The sequence below is a fragment of the Muscardinus avellanarius genome, assembly GCF_963383645.1.
Source record: "Muscardinus avellanarius genome assembly, chromosome: 1".
NCBI lineage: Eukaryota > Metazoa > Chordata > Mammalia > Rodentia > Gliridae > Muscardinus > Muscardinus avellanarius.
In genome coordinates this window covers 224550830-224574591 of record NC_137786.1, presented here as the reverse complement: position 1 = coordinate 224574591, position 23762 = coordinate 224550830, and the positions used below count along the sequence as shown (strand labels likewise).

General features: G+C 39.3%; 1 protein-coding gene across 1 annotated transcript; it reads left to right on the top strand.

Moving 5' to 3' along the window:
* Nucleotides 1–17809: 17809 nt before the first annotated feature.
* On the top strand, nt 17810–22550 carry LOC308260183 (olfactory receptor 9I1; the record flags this gene model as incomplete). The annotated part of the gene is made up of 3 exons (XM_080691497.1): nt 17810–18746; nt 21028–21103; nt 22475–22550. 3 exons carry the CDS (start codon nt 17810–17812, stop codon nt 22548–22550), a joined length of 1089 nt encoding a protein of 362 aa, XP_080547623.1.
* Between the last annotated feature and the right edge of the window lie 1212 nt (nt 22551–23762).

Sequence of the window (23762 nt, the reverse complement as noted above, 5' to 3'; positions counted from 1 at the left end):
TGATGTATGTATGGGTGATGGAGAAAGGCAAATGCCCATGGGAAAAAAATTAAAAGCTTAGGGAGGACTATGGAACCACAGCCAGCTCCTGATATCCTAAACTAAAATCCCAAGATAATTCCCCAGGCCTTCCTTTTGAGACATTAAACAGCAGGAAGGAGGATGAGGATGTGCTATCTAACTGATAGCACACCCTAATATGATCATCCTGAGTATCAACTACGTCTATTTTGCAATTCAGATAAACTAAGTTGCTGGGAAAGTATGAACAGTGGAAGGGGATTAAGGGAAGGAGGTGGGAGATTATTTGATAAAGGAAACTATTTAAATAATGCTATTTATATATACAAAATTATCAATACCAACCTCAAAAACATGTACAGAGAGAGGGAGGGAGTGGAGTAGAATCGAGAGGAAAACATACCAAAGCTGTGTGCGTGTATGCTTCTATCACTCCATATATTATAATGCGCCAGTAAAAATGTATTAAAAACCAGGCATGGTGGCACACACTTGTAATCCCAGTACTTGGGAGGCTGAGACAGGAGGATCACAAGTTCACAGCCAGCCTCGGCTACTTACTGAGGCCCTCTGCAACTTTGTGAGACCCTATTTCAAAATAAAAAATAAAGAATAGGACTAGGGATGTAGCTGAGAGGTAGAATGCCCCAGGTTTAGTCCCCAGTTCTTCAAAAAACAATTAAAAAAAGAAAAACAAGAAGATTTCCTGATGTTTGTGGCTCTTCAGAAGAGCTACAAAGCACCTCTCTCTCTCTCTCTCTCTCTCTCTCTCTCTCTCTCTCTCTCTGAGAACCATCAACTTTCTGTGGGGTACATTGTCTAAATTCCTACTCTAGTGAAGAATAATTTATAATTCTAGATAGAACAGCCAACAGATTTCAGAGCTATTAATATTGAGGAAAACAAACAGAGGAACCATGAATGTGTGTGGCCTCCAAGGAAAAATTTTGGTCCCGCATTCAGATAAACTTAGTTGCTGGGAAAGTATGAACGGAACACTGAAGAACCAGTTTCCTGTTTTTGAATCTCCCCAAATAGTTAAAATTATTGGCTTCTAAGGGTACACCAGAAGAATATGAATCCTAATGCTATCCTCAACCCACCGTCCTCCATAGTACTAAGCAACATCAGCGTTTAGCATTCTCAACAGTCTGTTATCAAATCATCGCTCCAGCAGAAACATTTCACTTTCAGGGGGGCCCTACTGTGGCGGACCCCTGTAATTTTGAGTCACTCTTCCCCATATTAGTTATATCTGCCCAAGACTCAAAGCTTGATTTTTATAGTAACCAAGAGTATATACCCTAGCATATCTAATCCTCACCCCTCCCAAAGCTGAAGAAGAGGGACCTGGAGATTGTCTGCTCTTTGGAATTATTAACTCTTTTTAACCTCAGAAAACTAATGGAATGTCAGAAGAGAAGACATCCAGCCGTCTTTAATAAGCTCTATCTGACATCTAAGCGCACAGAAAGCTCTAGAATAAGAAGCAAAGACCTGCTGTAGATCAAACAAGAAAATACATGGGAAAATGATTCTAAAATTAAAAATGTTTCACTTGAGAGGGATTGTGATAACTACCCAGGGATCAGCTTTATGCTAGCACGTACTGTGGGAAATATATATTCATGGATCTGAAGAGTATTTATATGGCTCAGGAAAACTAATCCACTGAGATCCTCCACATCCGGTTTAAAGTTATTTTAAAATGGTGAGGCATAAAGGTGGTGTGATGTGCCCAAAGTCATGCAGCCAGTTCTCTTAGCTGAAATTATGACTTAGAAAGGCTGTGCCTTACTTCCTCGGTGCTTGGTGGTGTGCTGGATGCTGAGATTGTAGTGATAAATACAGGTAACTAAGCAGACGTGGAAGATGGCGACTCTCTCTCCACTCCTTCAATCAAACTGGCATTGTCTACCTGTGCTGACTTAAAGGAAAACAGAATAAAGTACATCATGATTTGACTGCAACTCAATGGGTCAGAGTAGACGTGGGGCCTCTGGATGTTCAAATGGTGGAAAAGTATGGCTGCTCCTTCTGCTACATTTGAAATAGTTCAGCCTAGGAATGGAAATCGTCTCTATTCCAGAGCTCCTTCCTTCCCTCAGAAAACTGTTCACACAAAAACTTTAGTTGAGCATTTTCTAGTTGGATAAAAAAAAACTCACAGAGGCATAGGAAAACACTTTTCTGGCAATATATTCCCACTGAAAATAGCATAAAGGCAGAACCAGCATTGTGTCAAGGAACCAAAATGCTTTTGAAGGTCTCTCACTGCAAGGTCAAATACCAGCCAGCCACTTGAATTCCCTGGACTTTAAATTCCCTGCTCTTTGTTCTGTAAGATACTCCCTGATGCACAGGAGAACTGCAAGGATGAAATGAGATGAAATATTGTGTGTTCAACAAAGGTTGTTTCATGCACACAATGGAAGATGTGAGTTCCCTTTTCCAAATATTACAAATTACCCCTAATATCTCACTTAGAATACCATACACCTGTTACCTTGTTTGACCTCACACAACCCATTTTCAGATTAAATAAATGACACATGGAGTATGCAGTTGACATTTCCAAGTTTCACACAGCCAAGAAAGAAAAGCATCCAGATTTGGGGCCCAGACTCTTTCTACCACACCAGGAAACCACTCACTAAGGTGTCACCATGCTGTGCGTGCCCTGCCTGAAACAGTGTGATGGGAGGGACATAAAATTGAAACCTTGAAGTTCTTCCTCACTCCAGGATCCTACACTTCACATCTGGATTGACACATACAGCCTACCCAAACACTGGCCCCAAACCTTCCCTTTCCCCAAGTTCCGCTAACTCTGACCTATCTGATCCCCAGACCGAGTGTGCAGTAGACTCTTAGAACTTAGAGGTGTCCCTGAAGGTCAGGGGTCTATCTCCTTGCCTCATACAGCAGCAAGAGCATTATCCCAGCCTAGAGGAAAGAGAGCCCCTGGATAAAGACCATCTAACCCAGACACAATCAACCAGTGGGAACGGTTGGGGTGAATGAGAACAGATCTCCTGCAGCCTAACGAGATGCTCTTTCTGCTGCCTGGGCTGCTCATCCTTTCAGATCACATAGCTTTTTATCTCAGAGCTACTAAGTGCTCTGCTTCTCAAAAAAGTGGAGAGAGCAGATGAACTGCTCTTCTTTGAAGGGGAATTAGGAGGGCAGAGGAGCTGGGAGGATGGGAATCCTGGACAGAGCCTAAGCATGGGCATCAGTCCTGCTTAGCTCAGGCCGGCTCCTTCACCTTCTAATCTTCTTAGCGCTTCTCCCAGAGTCATAATGCATCTGACCAGTTTCTAAAGACATGATCTGAATTTTCTATACCTTACAGATGGATCAGCCAAGCACAGAAAAGAGCTTCATGGATTCTGCTCTGTAGAAATCTAAGATTTTCCTGCCACCAAGAGCAAAAACCCCTTCTCTAATATTACTGTGGCTAATTTCTGAGCTGATTATGAACTTTTCTGACCAATTATGTGTGGGGCCTGAACAATTCCAAGGATGCAGAAGTTATTCTTCCACAAAGGGGCTTGTTCTGTTCTGAGCCTACCTATAGCTTTCAGTTATCTTTGTAATAGCAACGCCATTAAGCTGAATCATTCCATATACTAAACAGAGTTTTACTCTTTTATTTGTAGAGATTCAACAAGAGCTGTAGTTACTCTCTCCACTTTCTCAACTATAACCCCTTAGATCTAAATAGCATTCTAAATTTTCCATATGATCTCACCTGCCTTGTGTCTCCCAGTACTGAAAACAATTGCTTAAAACAGGTATGAGAAACGTTATCAATTCTGTGCTATAGATGAGAAACTGAGGCCCATAAATGCTAAGTGTTTTGCATCACTATAAAGGAAAAGCAAAGATTACAAGTCCTGGCACATTGTAATCCCCAGAAAATTAGCTTGACCCTACCCTATAAAGAGAAAAAAAGGAAACTCTCATTAAAAATGAGTTTTCAGGTTATTGAATAGGTCTAATCTGGACCATGCTTCATTTTTTCTCTGGTTTTCTATAGCTACACGCACCTCAAGTAGAATCAAGAGGTCCTTCCCCTGTCCAGAAGGTTGGGTGAGTGCAGGCAGAATGTGGTCTTACATAGGGCTTTGGGGGAGCATAGACTTGGACATCTTCCTCACCTGCAGCTCACAAGCCCCAGGACCTTCGGGGGCATACATTAATAGGCATTGGATCTCTGCCCTATCCAAAATTGGATCTTTTATTCCAAGAAAGCAATTAGAAGACTGAGACAAGGGGATTTGCCATTGACTGGTATTCTTAATCAAGCCCTAAGTGTCTAATTAGGCTTCTCCAACTCCCAGAAGAAAGAACCCTTCAGAAAGGGACCCTGCCCTGTTAGCATTTAGTTTCTCTCCCATTCAATCTTCACTGGGTCTGGCAGCTCCACAATAATTTGCCCTCAACTGGGGATGAGGGAGCTATGTCTGCATTCTGCTCTCTGGGGAGCTGTCATCAACCCAAGGTGACCCTTTGTGGCCAATCTCACTTATGAGACAGGAGTGTCGTGAGTGACTATGTGATGTCCCCGTGGCCTGCTTCTTCATTTATTCAACTAAGATTTTATGAGCACCTGGTGCATCATATTAATTTTATTTACTTTTAACCCACTGAGTCCTCACAAAAAATCCTCTGTTGTAAATACTTCTATGATTCTATTATTCTACTGAAAGAGAGGTGAAATAACCATTCATGTCATAGGAGAAGAGCTGAGGTTGGAACCAGGGGAGGATGACTCTAAATGTGTGACTCTTTACCACCGTGCTGCACTGCCAGATACCATCTCAGCTGATAATTAATGCAACTTATCTAGTATGGAAAAGTGAAGCCACATCAAAAAGGTATAAAGGAAGAAATGGAAGCCTGTATAATCACATCATTCCAAGAAGCACTCTTGACCATTAAAGAGAAATGCACTGAATTATACTTACTTGGCACATAAGCCCTGACAGTAGACAGCATGGGTTCTCATCCTCCATCCACATTGTGAATTTGAGGAAGCTATGTCACTTCTCTACGCCCACCTCTTGGGAAGGTTATGGAAGTGTTTATTTGCGGATCTGGGGATGGAACCCAGGGGCATTCGACCTCTGGCCTACACCCCCTGCTCCATTTCTTTTTATTCTTTTTACTTTGAAACCAGGTCTCACTGAGTTGCAGAGGGCCTCACTAAGTAGCTGAGGCTGTCTGCGAACCGTGATCCTCTGGTCTCAACCTCCTGAATGCTGGGATTACAAGTGTGCGCCACCATGCCCGCCTCTGGAAGTTTTAAACAAGATAGTATATGTGTAACACTCAGGACAAGTAAACTAAGCGCAAGTATTCCATTTATACAAGAAATATCTTCTTAGCATTTTATTTGTCTTTAACACTTTTACATGGTATTTTTACATGAATTTTTTTATATTTTATATAGACAAATAAAATGTGCTTCTTATGGTTTTTTCTATGTTTTTAGATTTAACAAACACTTTTTTCACCAAGAGATGACAAAGGGAGGAAGATTCACTTATATTGTTATGCATTCTGCTGTATCTGAATTGTTTTATATAAACTCTTAGCTACAATTCGGCTTTCTCTTCCCAAATAGTGAGGCAATCATTCCACCATCAGTGATTCAATAAACATTTCTTTCTCCAACTGATACAATACCACTTCATTATATACTAGATTCTCATGTATATGAGAATATGTTTTCAAGCTTTGCAATTTATTCTATTGCTATATCTACCAGTTTCTATATATAGGGAAACCACTGCTTTGCAATTTATTCTATTGGTATATCTACCAATATATATACCACTGTTTAATTTATTATAGATTCGTATTAAGCTTTATAGCAGGTGCTCTCTTTGCTATTTTTATTTTTCCAGTTTTTCTTGACTGTTTCAACCCATTTGCACTTTATATTGTACCATTAATATTGAAGTATTTTTCTTCATAATATATTACTTTTCCAGCAAATCCCCACACAAAGATTGTGAAAATTATACTCTCTTTTGATAATGCCTGGTGATGGTCATTTTGACAATTTAATAAATATTTTTCTAGCTCTTCCAATGACTATATTAATATATGAACCAAAAATACCTTGGTTTTCAAAAGAATAAAGGGTTGGACTTGGGCAAGGGAGGAGAGAAAGGGGAACCAAGAGGCCTGGCATGGTGGAACATGCTTGTAATCCTAGTACTTGGAAGGCTGAGACAAGAGGATCTGGGTTTGTGGCCAGTCTCGACTACTTAGTGAGGCCCTCCCCAATTTAGTGAGACCCTGTTTCCAAATAAACAATTTTTAAAAATTGGGCTGGGGGTATAGCTTGGAGGTAGAATGCCGCTGGGTTCAATCCCCAGCACCACAAAAAAGAGAGACCCAAGAGCCAGAGTCTCGGAATAGAAACAACCAATAATGCAGTTCCAGTACAAAATATAAAGACTAAGAAACTCCTCAGTGAGAGTCCACTTAGAAGAGAAAAAGTACTAAAGTCCAGTATCTCCAGGCGAAAGGAGATGTGCCCAGGAAGAACAGCCAAGCTTCGTTTTCAGCACTCTCTTTTTCTTCTTTTATTCTATCAGGAACCCCAGTCTATTGGAGAGTGCTAACCACATTCAGAGTGGGACGCCCCCCTGAGTCTGCTGTTCCACGTGTCAACCAACTCATCAACACACCTGAAGTCACATAAATCTAGGGGTCTCTTAATCCAGCCAGGTTGACAATATGGATTAACCATCGGATGATGTTATGTGCATATACAAATACGTCACAATGAACCCCATTGCTTACATGATTACAGTACACCAATGAAATCAATAACTACCTCAGTTGAGTATGTATTCTCCTAGATATTCTTATGCATATATATGTACATACAACAAAAAATACCAGAACTGCCATTGGAATGTTTTTCAGTTGAATGACAAGAAAAAAATAATAAAATTGGCGCACAAAATAAAAACAAAATTTATCAACTCATGTAACTAAAAAACACTTGATTTTCATGGTTTCTCCTTGAATTCTAATGTCATCATCAGGCCACGTCTTTACTTTCCACCCAGTCTATTTTCAATGGCATCTGAAGCCCCGAGATAAAAATATTCAAAAGTCTATCGGGAAGAAAGACCATGTTAAACTATCCCAGTGGTCAGTCAGCGAATCCAACTGCAGCTGCAGTGAGTATGGACAGCTAACAGCTCACAGCACACACATCCCTGTAGCAAGGGACCCACTTTTCCTAAAATTTCCAGGAAATTACCCCAACATCTTGGAGCAACTCATAGTCCATGAATGGACTGCTAAGAGTCAAACCCCTTTCCTAAGGCAGAGCTAAGTCCGTGGCGTAACTCATATTCCCAAGTTGCCCTAAGATCAGGCCAAAGATACACTCCAGGGGACATGGCCTTTTGCTTAGCTATTTCCTGATTAATTTACTCCCATATAGATTTCTTCTGTGAACAGCCCCTCAGTGAAACAGTTGTCCACAAACTTTGTCCCAGGTCCTTTTTTTAAGGCCCCTAAGATTCACCACTTCCCTAAAATCCAAGCAACAGAAGTTTTGGTGTGATGTCCAATATTAATAACAAAAATAATAACAATTCTATAGTATATCACAGTGGTCCAGATTCCCTCAATCTGTTACAAGGCGGGAGGGCCAACAAATAATATATAACCACCCACTACAAGTCCTACAGGTGATGCTGAAAGGAACCTTACGCCTTTCCCTCCACTTCTCCTCCGTAGCCACTCTGCCTACCATACACTCTAAAAAACATTTGATAATAGTATACTACTCTTACCACACAGATATTTGAAAAGCCCTTTAATTATAGTGAGTTTTAATATGTATTGTCAAAAATGCATTGCAAGAGAGAATTGCCTGTGTTGTCAAGAGTCCTGATCTGTGGCTGTCTCCCTTCTTTGTCATATATTCTTGCATCCTCTGGCATCTGCAATTGCAAAAGCCACTCTTGCTTGGGTAAATATTTGCTAGTTAGCACAGGGTGTATCCCAGCCCTGTTACTTAAAAGCAAATGAGGTTCATGGCCTCTGTGATATCCCTTCTGTTGGGAAAACTCAGCACCTACAATAATGAGTAGATGAAAGCAAGCGGGGTGGAGTGTGGCTCTAGTGAGGAGAGCATAACTTATTAGTGGGGAGAGAAAAATGTTTGCCAGGTACCCAGACTATCCTCCAAAGACCAACCATGAACAAAATTCAAATAGAGTTAAGGGCCAATTTGCATGATTCTAACAAAAGATTGTGGGGTTCAGAGATTGGATAAGAGATAAGAGCTGGAAAGTCCATAGAAAGCAGACCATAGAAATATTTAACCTTCAAGGGAGCTGAGCTTGCAAGCTACTCAGTAAATGCAAATGAAGTGTATTCAGAACAACCTAGACTCATTCCCTCCTGGGACAATAATCACTCTTCCTTATGAAATACTAAGCTGACAGTGCAGCTGGGTTTCAGCCTCAGAGACGGGACCTGACACCAGGACTCAGGATGGGTGCATCATAAAAGGAATTTCACCAAAAGCCCACAGATCTGAGTTCCTCCAGGACAGGAGAACATGAGGGCCACAGACAGAACGAACCAAGTTCCTTCCCTGCCAAAGCTGCAGTTCAGCTTTCAGACTAACACAGCCTGGGAGTCACCATGAAATCCCACAGGATTTGCTCCTTTCCTCTAAGAAGGTGGAGAAGAGGAGATAATGAGAGTGCTGCTGAAGTGCTTTCTCCCTGACAGGCCTGGCCTTTCCCAGGAGCCCTGGGGCTGTCCCAGGTGCTGATTCATGATCCAGGGAAAGCCTTAGGGCTCACTGCATCTCTTCCACAACACCGTCCCCCAAACATTTTAAATAAGCACTGGCTTGCTTAGGGAACCTCAAACCGGTCAGCTACATCTCCTATCTGAGCAATCTTAGATGCCTTGTTTAAAGTGCTTCAATGACCTTAGAAGTTTGAATCCAACCCCAAGAAAAATCCAACTAGATTATTCTACCATTGTTAATTAATATGTAAGTATCACCCTGAAAGCTCTAGAAAGATGTTGGCTCTGCAGGAAGGACAACATGAACTAGTGAGGGTGAAATTCAGTAGAAATTCTGGCCTTTGCCATCTGAACCTGTCTTCTCCTAGGAGCATGTACAGGCTGGGATCTCAGCTCTTAAATAAAACACACAAGTAAGACTAGACCATATCTTATTTGAAACTTACTGCTTTAATCTCTCTGGGCTTATGTGTCACTAGGTAAATTTTAGAAGAGTTTCATGGGGGTAACAGTAGAATACAGAGCCTAAATAAGAGATTTCTCTGTAAATTACTCTATTTTCTGTATCTGTGCTGGGATGGGAACTAATTATATGTATTAGAGCTCTGGCTTTGAAATAATATAGAACTTTGTTAGACTTCAGATTTTTTAACTGACTCACCACTAGACCCTGAGCAAAGTACTTATCTATTCATAGTTTTAGTCTTCTCAGACAAAATAATACCTATTTGATAGGGTATTAATGCTTGTGTAAAATAATATGTAGATACCAGTGGTACTCCAGATAATGGAGGGGAAATACCAGCAAAGCTTGAATGGAAACATAGAGGAGGAGGAAGGCTGAACTTGATTAATGAGGGCCCACATCCGAATATGTGTAAAATTATGAATATGGCATGGTTACCCGGGACAATCATTGTTGGGAGGGGGGAAGGAAAAACAGGGGCAGGAGGGGGGAGAGGGCATCAAGTATAGTTTAAATGTATACCATTTATGTTCAATAAAAAATTTTTTTAAAAAAAGATCCTAAACATAGAACCCTTAAGCCCTTCTGGATTCTGTTATACAGAACTGTAAGGAAATAAATGGGCTTTGTGTCAAGTCTTCAAATTTGTTATGCAAAAACATAAAACTCATATGCTAAACCAGGCATAGTGGTGAATGCTTGTAATCTCAGCATTTGGGAGGCTGAGACAGGAGGATCTGGGTTCGTAGAGAGCCTCGCTACTTAGTGAGGCACTTTGCAACTCAATGAGATCCTGTTTCAAAATAAATAATAAATAATAAATAAATAAAATAATATGTGTCAATGTATAGTATGATGATTGATGCAGAGCAGATGTTCAATAAATGGCCACTAATATGTGGGAAAGGGGCATATCCTATTAGTTCCACTAAGGACAGGGAACACAGGCATACTCTAGATAGCTATTCTTTCTAGCTGTGAGACTTCAGTCAAAATACGTACCATTTCTAAGCCTCAGTTTTCTCATCTGTGAAATAATGATAAATAGTCCAATGCCATTATGTTATTGCCAAGTTGAAAAACAAAATCTTTAAAACACTTATCATCTGCCTGACTCAAGGCAAGTTCTCAGTGAAAGTGTAATGATGTTTTGAGATATTGACTCAGTTGGTGAGAATTACCTTTGTTGAGCTCCTTGAGAGTTTTTTTAAAATGTTGCAAGTTAAAAATACAAGGTTTAGTGACCATCTCTTCTCTAAAAAAACTCTTCCTGGACCAGACATCTCTCTTATTCTGTGCCCTCCAGAGATTATATATTCTATGTTGCATGTTATAATCAAAGCATCTTATAGGTAGTAATGTCGCCCCAATGAGTATAACTTGGCTTTCTTAAAATGTTCACCAGGCATTTACCTTTTTTTTCTCTTTTGTAAGCTCTTCTGGGATTGGGGGTTGGGGGTGGGCTTTTGCCTCTGTCTCCTCTGATGTAATTCTAACCCCCTTCAAAATAACATCAGAAAAAAACTGGGTGCCACTGGCCTGGTCCTAAAATTATCTTTCATAAAAATATCTTAAGCCGGGCATGGTGGCGCACGCTTGTAATCCCCACGCTTGGGAGGCGGAAACAGGAGGATCGCGCAGGTTCGAAGCCAGCCACGCTGGCTTAAGAGACACTGTTTCCAAATAAAAAATAGTATAAAAAATAGCTCTGGGAGTGTAGCCTGGAGGTAGAAGCGTTTCCAGGAACCCCAGTACCACAAAAAAAAAAAATCTTAGAAATTGCTTCTGGGGAAAATAAACTATATATCACATTAGGTAGAAACCCATTCTAAATTTTCAAAACATAAGATCATGTTCTCATTTTATTCTTAGAAAAATTGAAGTTCTAATTGGCTAAGTGATTTTTCCAAAAGACGTATCAAAGAGAGATATGGTACAACTAAATTTGTCTTAACTCCAAAACCAATCCTAATATTCTTCTCACATGGAAGTTGAATATTGCCTTAACGCAGTTAGAAAATGCTGAGTCTGCAGAACTGTTAAATCTCTTCTCCTGAGAAGGCACCAGGATGTGGTGGAAGGAGTTCAGAAAGTGGATTTAGGAAGTCTTGGTTCAGCTGTTGACTTTGTTCCTTTCTTGTAGTGTAGCAAGTTAAACAAGTCCCTTAACCTCTATAGTTCACTTTTATCCATAAAATAGTTGTGTCTGTTCCCAACTTTCAGAATGACAGATCTGGTAAGTGTTTGTCAAAAACTCAGTGTTGCTGCATTTGTACCCAACAAGCTGCCACCTCACTTTTTCAACGATTGTATCCTTAATCAATGGAAGCCCAGAAACTAGCCATGAGATAGACAGAAAATGGACTTTGAGGCCACTTTGCAGTGGCACATGCCTATAATCTCAGCTAGTAGGGAAGCTGAGGCAAGAAGACTGCAAGCATGAGGGCCAGGCTGGGCAACTTAGGAGACTCTGTATAAAAGTAAAATTGAAAGAGCTAAGGATGTAGCCTGTGGAAAAGCACTTGCTTAGCATGTGGGAAATTGGTTTTGATCCTCAGCACCAAAAAATTTTTAATGAAAAGAGAAAAAAGATTTTGATATTTTCAGAATGAGTTGCTGAGAAAGGTGTTCAAATTAACCAAGTACTCTCATGGTTTGAAAGTAGGAAGAATCTGATTAAATGCAGGGATATTTCTTTGATTTCATAAATGATAAAGATGCAGTGAGATGTAAGGCGACAACAAAACAAATTCATACTAAAGAACATAGAATTTACCATCGACCAACTCTTCTACTTTCCCTGAATAATTTTACATAAATTCATCTCCCAGAGGTTTAAACTCTTCTTTGGTAAAAATAGATCATAATAACTACTTAAAGGACTATTTTTAGGATGAAATAAGATCAAATATGCAAAGTACTCAAAATCTCTAGTAGAATGGGTAAGTCAAATATGCTATTAGCATAGCATGAAATATTATAATGAAATCACTGATATTATATCAACATATCACAAAAATATAGTAGAAATGGAAAAATAAAATGGTATTTGTATCACAATACTATATATGGACATTTTAAAACATACCCAAGCTATTATATTTTTGAAGATAAATATATTTCTAAATAAATATGAAAGGAATAAACATAGAAGGATATATATATATATTTTTTTTTTGGTGGTACTGGGGTTCCTGGAAGCCCTTCTACCTCCGGGCTACACTCCCAGACCTATTTTTACATTTTTATTTGGAAACAGGGTCTCCTAAGCCAGTGCCACGCGGCTGGCTTCGAACCTGCGCGATCCTCCTGTCTCTGCCTCCCAAGCGCGGGGATTACAAGCGTGCGCCACCACGCCCGGCAGAAGGACATATATTTTGAGGAGTGCTATTGAGTGCATACTCATGAGGGAAAAAAGTGGAGATGCGGCAAGATGCAGGGAAAATAATAAAATAGAGTTTTGCCTTTATCAACAAAAACTCCTATCAGGATGGAGGAGTATGAGCCGTTCAGTATGAAACCTAAGGTCTTATAAGATCATGTTTAAGTAACTACCGATCACTTGAAATTGTCTCTGCATAATTTATCTAACCAGAAATTTGTAGCTAAAAAATTATTCATGTTTCTAATAGTACAGATATTAGGAAAATCATTTCAAGAGCCTCATTTAGCCTGTATATTCAGTCATATAAATCATGGGTTCTGCAAGACAAAAGAATTTTAATGATCATATATTCTAGCTTCATGATTTTTTCAGAATAGAAAGTGAAGCCAAGGAGGAAAGCAAAAGAAAGGAGAGAGAGAGAGAGAGAGAGAGAGAGACAGAGACAGAGACAGAGACAGAGACACAGAGAGAGACAGAGACAGAGACAGAGAAAGGATCTTTAGCTAGTTAGTTCCTGTTGTAGAAATGGCAGCTATGGAGTAGAGCTTGGACAATACCAAGAGGTTGACTCATCCCTGGTCCCTGTCCCTGGAGTGGTGTGGAAGGAACATCCCTAAACAGCCATATTCTATGTGATATGTCAATGTCTTCCTTCTACTAGTGACTCTTCGTTAAAGCTGAATGAGGCTTTAGACTCAAAAGCAGCTTCCACTAGACCTTCTCTGAAAAATATGTGCTCCTTACAGGTTCTCTCTATTCCTCAATCAACTCCATGGTAGCAGAATGCTTTGTCTTCATCCAACTTGAAAATAAGAGCCCTCAGGTACAATGGTAGGTCTCTGCAGTAGAAGAGGAGCTATTAGGGAAACACAAGTGGACTTAAGGGGAGAGGGAAAAAGAAGAGGAGAGGAGTTGAATGGTACCTAAAATTAAAACATGATATGTGCATGTATTTGGAAATGTTACATTAATTGTGCTTCCCATTAAGAAGTACAATTAATATGAGTTAATATTTACAATAAAACATGTCACCATAAAAAAGAAAACATGTTCTGCTTGTACCTCTACCCATGGACTAAATACAGACACCATGATTTTATAGATGCCTGTTGGAGGCCCCATCACATGTTCAGAACCTATTGCTGGTCTGTCCCAGTGGAACAGGACCTTAAGTGGAAGGCAAGTAAAACAGTTTCCATGGAAGTCAAAGGACCTACCTGCTGCTCCCAGGTCTGTAGAACACTAATTCTTTGATCTTTCAACAAGATAGCACCCTCCATTAGTTTCACTTTGTTAGTGAGCAAAATAATAACACTACCAATCATGTTCTCTTCCCAGGGTATGGAGGCAATCACAGATGTTTATTGATATAAGAATGTGTGAAATAAATTAGGAAGAGGTATTAAGATGAATGCGTAGTTTTCATTACTATGGGTTTTATCAAAATGGCAATCCCATGTTGCTTCTGCAAATAAAAATCATTGTTGTTCTTATTTTAAAAGTATGTATTAATAGTATAATTTTGATACTGATGAACCTGTTTATAGATTCAAGAACTGTGAATTAGAAAATTCCAACCTGAAAGGAGTGGGGATATGGTATTAGGAATCCATGCAGATAGCTACCGGGGAGCAGTATATAATGATGGAATCAGGAGTCCTAGATGTGCTCCCTGGTTCCTCCACAAAGGAAATCAACAGATAATTTTGAATGTCTGTTCCCAGTCTCTCATCCACAAATAAGAATTGTTTCCAGGAACCTATTTTTAAAAAAGAGTGTGAAAGGTTCTAGAATACTTGAGATGCCTTTGAAGTAAGAAGATGTGAGTCTGGCCTTCCATGGAAAAGCTCCCTAGGACTTTATACACTTTACTGGTGATCCCAGATAGACTTGGAAAGTGGCCAGTAGTAAGCACTCACACGATGTAATAACTCAGATCTGTGCCCTACAGTTAATGAGAAATTTTATTAACTCAAGTACCAAAAAAAGTCAATAGATACTTTATTCTTCTTAACTAGAGATTGGATCCAGAGGCATTCTACCTCTAAGCTATACCTCTAGCTTGATTTTATTTCTTATTTGGATATAGGGCCTCATTGGGTTGCTGAGAGCCTTGCTAAATTGCCAAGGCTGGCTTTGAAACTTATATCCTACTGTATCAGTCTCCCAAGTACTAGGATTACAAGCATACACCACCATGCCTGGCTAATAGATACTTTCTAAAGTAGACTATAATAATAGCAAAAAATAATAATAGCTAACATTGCTTAACTCTTTCTGCATGCTGAGCATGACTGTACACTCCTTACTGGTATTAACTTTACTCAAAACACTATCATATAAATTTACTTTTTTCTATGTTATAGATAAAAAATTGAAACAAAGGGGCTGGGTAACTTCCCCAAAGCCACATGAGAAATCAGATCCAACAAATTATTTATAATCATGGTGTTAAAAATAATGAGAAACATTTTAAGCATAACATGTTAAAGATACATACTCTGAGCTAGAGTGTGAAGGTAAAATGGAGGGAAAACTTTTAGGTATTAATTATTACCACTGAGCTAGAAATTTTGTACTTCCTGCTTGAATTATCATATAGTGGATCAAAGACATAGAAATTAGATCAGAAACTTTGCAATTACTAGAAGAAAACATAGGACCAACTTTCCAACATATACACACTGGTAGAGACTCCCTGAATAAGATCCCCAAAACCCAAGAAATAAAGCTGAGAATCAATAAATGGACTGTCATCAAATTTAAAAGCTTCTGCATAACAAAGGACAAAATCAAGAGTCTGAAGAAAGAGCCTATAGAATGGGAGAGAAATCTCTCCTACCTAGTCTTCTGTTAAAGGACTAATATCTAGAATACATGAAGAACTTTTAAAAATTAACAATAAAAAATTAATAACCTAATAAAAATGGGCAACCGAACTAAATGAACACTTCTCAAAAGAAGAAATACAAATGGCCAGTAAATAAATGAAAAATTTTCAATATCATTAGCAGTCGGGGAAATACAAATCAAAACTATACCATCTAATTCTAGTTAAAATGGCATTCATCAAGAATACAAACAATATCCAGGCATGTTGATCCATGCCTATAATCTCAACCTCTTGAGAGGTCAAGACAGAAGGATCATGAATTTGAGGACAGCCTCGGCAATTTAACAAGACTTTCAGAAACCTAGAAACATCCTGTTGCAAAATAAAGAATAAAAAATATAGGGCTGGGGTGTAGCTCGGAGATAGACTCATCTCTGGGTTTCACCTCTAATACTACAATAAACAAATAAATACAAACAATAAATGCTGACCAGGATGTAGGGAAATAGGAGCTCTTATAAACTATTGGTGGAACTGTAAATTAGTACAACCACTATGAAGATTAGTATGGAAGTTCCTCAAAAAACTAGGAAGGGAACCACCATATGACCCAGTTATATCAGTCCTCAGTATCTTTCTAAAAGAATTAAAGCTGACACAGTAGTACATGTATGTTCATGTTAAGAGCAGCATGGTTCATAATAGCCAAAATATGAAGCCAACACAGGTGTCCATGACTGGATAAAGAAAAATTGTGGTATACAAGGGAATTTTACTCAGCCACAAAGAAGAACAAAATTTTGTCATCTTTCAAGGAAATGGACAGATGCAGAGAATAATGTGCTAAGTAAGATCAGCCCATTGCAGAAAGTCATGGGTTGTACATTTTCTATCATGTGTGGAAGTTAGAAACTTGAAAATAAAAGGAACTTCAGATAAATAAGAAGGAATACTAGTAGGATAGTGTAAAGGGACTGAGGGAGGAAGTAGGGAGGGAAAAAGGAGAACTAATAAAGGAAACAATATTCTAATAATGCTATGTTTATATATGAAGCTACCACTACCAGTTTAACTAGTATGTATAGGGGAGGGAAGGAAACAGACTGGGGTCCAGAGGGAAGCACACCAAGTGCTGTGTGCATGCATGTTTGTATCACTTTGAACCTCATTATGATGTATAATCACAATAAACCAATAAAAGTATTTTTTTTAAGTTGCAGAGTTTTAGAGAAGAGAAATGGGCCCTGGCGATCTATTTAACAGCATAACTAGAGTTCATGATAAGTATTGTATGGTTTGAAATTTGAATGCTTGTAATCCCAGTACTTGGGAGGCCGAGACAGGAGGATCACAGGTTCAAAGCCAGCCTTGGCAACTTTGACTCTACACTCCTTACTGGTATTAACTTTACTCAACAACCAAATAAGAAATCTCAGCAACCAAATAAGAAATTAAAACCAAATAAGAAGTTAAAAAATTGGGCTAGGGGTGTTGCTTGGAGGTAGAATGCCTCAGGGTTCAACCCCCAGTATCAAAAAAAGAAAACAACAAAATTTAAAAGAATATATTGCAAATGTTCTCACCATACACACAAAATTAAGTTGGTGAGGTAATGGATATGTTAATTAGCTTGAATAAATCATCCCACCATTCATACATATATCAAAACATCACACTGAATCCCATAAATATACATAATTGTTATTTGTTAATGATAAAATAAAAATTCCCCCAAAAAAGAAGAAAAATATATTAATGTGTACTCTAAGGTAATAGCAAACATGAAGAGCAGACTCATCACTTTCCAACTGCTGGATCGCTTCAATGAGAAGAAATTGAAACTGTTTTGTGTTTGGAAAGGATAAAACTAAGAGCAGTGGGTGGAAAGTCCAGAAAGAGAAGTAACAGGTGGAGCCATCCACAGATGAAGGGTCCCTTAGCAAAGAGATGGTCATATTGGAGGTGAACTGTACTCCTGGCCTGGGAGGGGTTAGAATTTGTGTTGTCTTGGTCCCTTCCAAATCTGAGAATCATATGTCTCTATCTCCACAGAAATCTCTAAATGTAAAACTGAAATCACTTCGAACAGAAACACCAGCTCAAAGCTCAGCCCCATAAAATGCAGGGGATGCTGTGCTCAAGGACAACCAGCCAGGCTCGGGATTTCTGAAAAACAAGTTCTATAAGTCTGGAATTATAAAATTCACTTTGCCCATAGAGAAGAAATATTTTTTTCTTCAATTCTAGGATTTTTTAAAATATCATTCTGATCTTCAGACCAACCGTCCATATTTAATCCATGGCCAAGAATAATCTCACCACAGTAACTAAATTCATTCTCATAGGCTTTACTGACCATCCCAAGCTGGAGATTCCCCTCTTCCTGGTGTTTCTTAGTTTCTATATTGTCACCATTCTGGGGAATGTGGGGATGGTCATTCTCATCCAAGTGGATGTCCAGCTCCACACCCCAATGTATTTCTTCCTGAGCCACCTCTCCTTGTTGGATGCCTGCTATGCCTCGGTCATCACCCCGCAGATCCTGGCCACACTGGCCACAGGCACAATGGTCATCTCCTATGGCCACTGTGCGGCCCAATTCTTCTTCTTCACCATTTGTGCAGCTACAGAGTGCTTCCTGCTGGCCGTGATGGCCTATGACCGCTACGTGGCCATCAGCAACCCACTGCTCTACACCATGGCCATGAATCCCAGAGTCCGCTGGAGTTTGGTGTTGGGAGCCTATGTCTGTGGGATGTCGGGGGCCATCCTGCGTACCACATGCACCTTCTCCCTGGACTTCTGTGAGGACAATCAGATCAACTTCTTCTTCTGTGACCTCCCGCCCCTGCTGAAGCTTGCCTGCAGCGACACAAGGAACACCGAGATTATCATTGTCTTCTTTGGCAACTTTGTCATTCTGGCCAATGCCTTGGTCATCCTGATTTCCTACCTGCTCATCATCAAGACCATCTCGAGGGTGAAGTCTTCAGGTGGCAGGGCCAAGACTTTCTCCACGTGTGCCTCCCACCTCACTGCCGTGGCCCTGTTCTTTGGGACCCTCATCTTCATGTACATACGGAGCAGCTCAGGCAAATCCCTAGAGGAAGATAAGGTGGTGTCTGTCTTCTACACTGTGGTCATCCCCATGCTGAACCCTCTGATCTACAGCCTGAGGAACAAGGATGTGAAATCTGCCTTCCAAAGGGTCATTGGTAGAGTGCGGGTATCCCAGAGTCTATACACCTGAGTTAGAGGACTCTTATCTTAGTTCTGTTCCCAAATCAAAATAACCTAACAGACACCAGCACTATATGCTGACATATCCCATACCACAAAGAGAGAAGATACAGACAAGTGCAACCACACACATGAGAAAAACTACAGAGTGAAATATGCATATAGAAGTTCCATAGTACTCCCTTCCAATCCCCTTCTCCTAATCCCAGTCCTTTCTTTGGAACTCAGCAGTCCCCTGCCAACTCTCTGGTGTCATAAGTGATTGAAGTTGAGGCCGAAGGAGTCAGTACATTTCTCTCCTTCCCAGTTCATGACATCCTTTTTGTTTCATCTTTTTTCCATAAACATCACCATATTCTTCCTGTCAAAAAATTGTGTCTCTGGATTCCTATGAATTGTGTCAATTGTCCTTTCAGTATATAAGTGACTGGTCACTTCTATTGTTAGGTATAAAATGAAAATGAGTCACTAATTGGATGAAGGAAAAAGATGTTTGAGAAATAGGCATCTTTATTCATGATTGGAGTGTCTTGCCCAATGTAGTGATTCTTTTCTTACTTAGGCCAGAATAATGGAATTCACAAATAGCCATGCCACTTGAGAACTCACTCTTTATCGTTTATAATTAGAATGTACTCCTGGATCTCATGGAGACAAGGTATCCATGTTGGAAGTATAGCTTGGTTGCTGGGGAGGTATCCCTGTGAGCATAGTCCTATGGGTTATATATGGTTCTCTCTCTCTCTCTCTCTCTCTCTCTCTCTCTCTCTCTCTCTCTCTCTCTCTCTCTCTCTCTCCTCTCTCTCCCCACCTTCATGATGAGAACACAGTCCTTGAGCTCTTTTCTTTCTGTCTCCTGCCACCATGCACTGAGCTTAGCAGATATCACCTGTCCTAATATGAAATGAAACCCTGAAATCTCCAGAACTGTGAGTAAATACATCTTTCTTCCTCTTAGTTGTGTGGTCAGGTGTTTAGGATTATAGCAATTTTTAGGACAAAACCCTATTCTACTTAACCTCTCCTGAGAGATTGGCCTTGGAGATTTTTTCCCATTTTTTTTAGATGCTGTGCTATGCTTCCTTACATTTTATGCTACACTCTGCTGAAGATTATTCGCTACCATTTCAACCATGATAAATCCAGGTCTTTCCTTTTTGGACCCTGAGAAGCCAGCTCTATCCTGCTCTGTGATGTACTGAAGATTACTTCTTTCCATTTGGACCAGGAGAAGCTAGCACCCTCCTGTTTCAGGCTGTACTCAAAAATTTATAAACTTGCAGATCTTTTGTGTGGCCTGCAGACCCTCCCCCTATAAATAATACTGTCAAGCTAGGTGTGCCAGTGCACACTTGTAATCCCAGCAACGAGGAGGCTGAGACCAGAGGAATACAGTTTGTGGACAGCCTCAGCTACTTAGCGAAGCCCTTCACAACTCAGTGAGACCCTATTTCAAAAATAAAAAGACTAAAAAATAGGGCTGGGAGTGTAGCTCGGAGGTACAATGCCCCTGGGTTCCATCCCCAGTACCACAAATTAATAATAATTATTATTATTATTATTATTATTATTATTATTATTTATTGTTATTGTTATTGCCACCTCTCTTTCAGTGTTCACACCATGCTTGGTTTGAGCCTGCCTACTTATAGATATTCACATTAAACTTTGCTCTTCACCCTCATTCTTGTCTGGCCTAGTTCTTCTCAGCCCATGACCTCGTAGCAGTAAAATTGCTAATGAAGACATCACTGGTGTGTGCCCCCTGATTTAGTTTTAAGCTGATATTTTCAAGATGGACTTCACCACCTTACCTTAGCAAAGGTCTCCTCAAGGCCACCTCTGGCAGCTGAAGAACAGTGCATTGCCTCTCTACGTCACTCCACTGCCTACCTCATGAACAGTTTTTATTTACAAGCATCCTGTTTCTAGAGACAGCAATATTATAGAGCATAGAAAGATGTAGAGACAGAGTTGAACCACATATCACCTTCTCTAGCAAAAAAAAACTCATGGAGGGTAACCATTACTCCTGCATCAGACTAAAAACTCCTTGAGAGCAGAATCTTTAGTTCCTTCATTTCTACTCCCAACATCTAGATCAGAGGAGCTCTAATGATTGCTTTTGAAGGAAGTTTTATGTTACCTGTATGGTTTCATTTGAGTTTCACAGCCACACTATAAAGCAAATGGAAATACATAACTAAATACAAAAGTTTCCATTTTTCAAGTAAGTAAACATGTTCTCATGATTGAGAGGGAATTCAAAATATACAGCAGTGTGCCAAGGGTACAAAGCGGTGTGCAAAGCGGTGTACAGCTTGAATCTAAACCCTGAATACTTGAATCTAAGGTACCATTAATTCATTGTAAAATGATTTGGATAAATAATTTGATTTGGGGCACTAAAATGAGTATAACAAAATTTAATTCAAAAAGATGTTGCAAAAATTAAATAAGATCATGAATAAGAAATTTCCTAGCACAAATTGGAGGGTTCCGTATAGCTTCTTCTCTTCCTCTTCCTTTCTCTCACTTTCTGATATCAGCCTCAGACCCTTCCCACAATTCCATAGCCATGGACAAAAGTGAAAACGACCATGAACCAATGATGAGGGAAAGCAAGGAACCGAGGAGGATGAATTACTCAAATCTTTTTACCAAGAAATCAAACAAATTTTCATGTTTCACTGGGGAAATGGTCCACTTCTTTGTGTCTCACATACTCAAAGATCATAAAAGGATATCTATTTCAGTGAACAGATTGTTGTGCACCCAATGAACCTCAGTTTCCCGAAAAGTTAATCCCTTCATATGAAAACATCTACTTTACAAAAATGAGCTACCACACAGCTTGACTCAGAAATAAACTCCTGACTCATATTATGCTAATGAAAAAATGTTATAGGCATTATGAAACTAAATGTTGGAAAGATTCAGAAAGGAAATCTATACAGAACCCTCCAATTTGTGCTAGGAAATTTCTTATTCGTGATCTTATTTAATTTTTACAACATATTTTTGAATTAGATTTTGTTATACTTGTTTAGTGCCCAAAATCAAATTATTTATCCAAATCATTTTATAATGAATTAATGGTACCTTAGATTGACCAATGTAGAGAATATCCAGATAGTTATTAAACCCGTGAATAAATGCTTATTCTCATCAATAATAAAAAATAAAATGCCCATTTAAAACATATACTCAATCCGGGCGTGGTGGCGCACGCTTGTAATCCCCGTGCTTGGGAGGTGGAGACGGGAGGATCACGCAGGTTCGAAGCCAGCTTGCTGGCTTAAGAGACCCTGTTTCCAAATAAAAAAATATAAAAAAAAATAGGTCTGGGAGTATAGCCCGGAGGTAGAAGGGTTTCCAGGAACCCCAGTACCACTAAAAATAATTTTTTAATTAAATAAATAAAACATATACTCATTAGATTAGCAAAACTTAAAAGCTATAATGCCCTCATATTGCTAGGGATATGAAAAATGGATAGTATAAATTGGTTTAAGAACTTTGCAAAACAATTTGGCAATATCCTTTAAAAATCAAAGAAATATGTAACTAGTAACAGAGCCATTCCAATGACCTCACAGTATATGCTGGAGAAACTCTTGCCCCTGAGCACCAGGAGATGAGTACAGAATTTTCAGAAAGCATTGTTGTCATCACAGGAAACACAAAATCCTTGCGCTTAGACTTTCATTCTTCTGGTCTGCAGTGTGGGGATGATGGCTGGATCCCTTGACAGTGGCTGTGGACCACGGAGTGACTTTAAAGATGGCATCAATACGTAGATGGCAGTAGCAGAGAGAGTAAAAGAAAGCTCAGTTACCTGTAATGTTTTTTAATCTACTATAGGAGCTCTAGATTGCCTGTCTCTAGGCTCCCTTCATGTGAGATATAAACACTTATTTTATAAATTGCTAGGTATATGTGTGTGTGTGTGTGTATACATACATACAGATATATGCATATATATACATATATATATATATATATATATATATATATATTCTTTAAATTAACTGCTAAAAAGATATATATGTCTATAAGTTGTAGGACTCTGATGAGGGTCACCAATGCTTTCTCCTACACGTGTGGAGAGGACCATTGTGAGCCACCACTCACTCCCATTGTCTCGGGCCATCCTATGCCATACCCTTATAGCCATGTGACTTGTGACTCCTAGACATTGCAGAAAAGAGAAATCAGCCACCCAGATGTCTGCCTGACATATTGTCACTTTCAAATGCAGAGCATTGCACAGACATAGACACAGAAAATAGAAAACAAACTTGAGTATTCTGTTTGTGTAGGCTTTACCCTAAGATCATCACTATCTTGAGTAGGTGTGAGTCGTAACTAACACCATCCAGGGGAGAGCTGACATGTGAATCGATCTTTCTAAACAAGAGTTCAATTAGAACATGATGGTGCTCTTTGGGGGATGCATAAACAAAGTTATTCAGGTCCAACTGGACATGCCCAAGAGCTAAACTAAAAAATTAGGACCATTCTAGGAGGAAAGAAAACAGTGTTGTGACTGACCAATCAAGACAGCGTAAGTCCTGCTAAGTAGCAGGTTATTACCAAAAGTTTATAAAGTTTATTTCGAAATCTGAGTTTGCTGGTTATTTAGTTCACATATTGAAACACGGAGGGGAATCTTTTAAGAGCATCAAAGAAACTTGTAGCTAAATCTTCTGATTCAGAAATGAGAATAGCAAGATGAGTTCTTGGAATTTATCTAGCTAGATACATCATAAAGCATGTATTCCATATCTCCTAATGTCCATACCAAAAAAGATTTTGTGGCTAAATAAGAATGGAAAATCCTGCTTCAAAGAAAGGGTTTATTAAGTCCTAAAATATAACAATAAATTTATGCTACGATTAAAAATGTCTACACTAGAAAGTTCCAAAATGAATTATGGACAATTCTAGACAAGATGTCATAACACCAGCCCATTCCCAGCTTAGGCTGACGGCAGTAAAGCTGTTTTGTG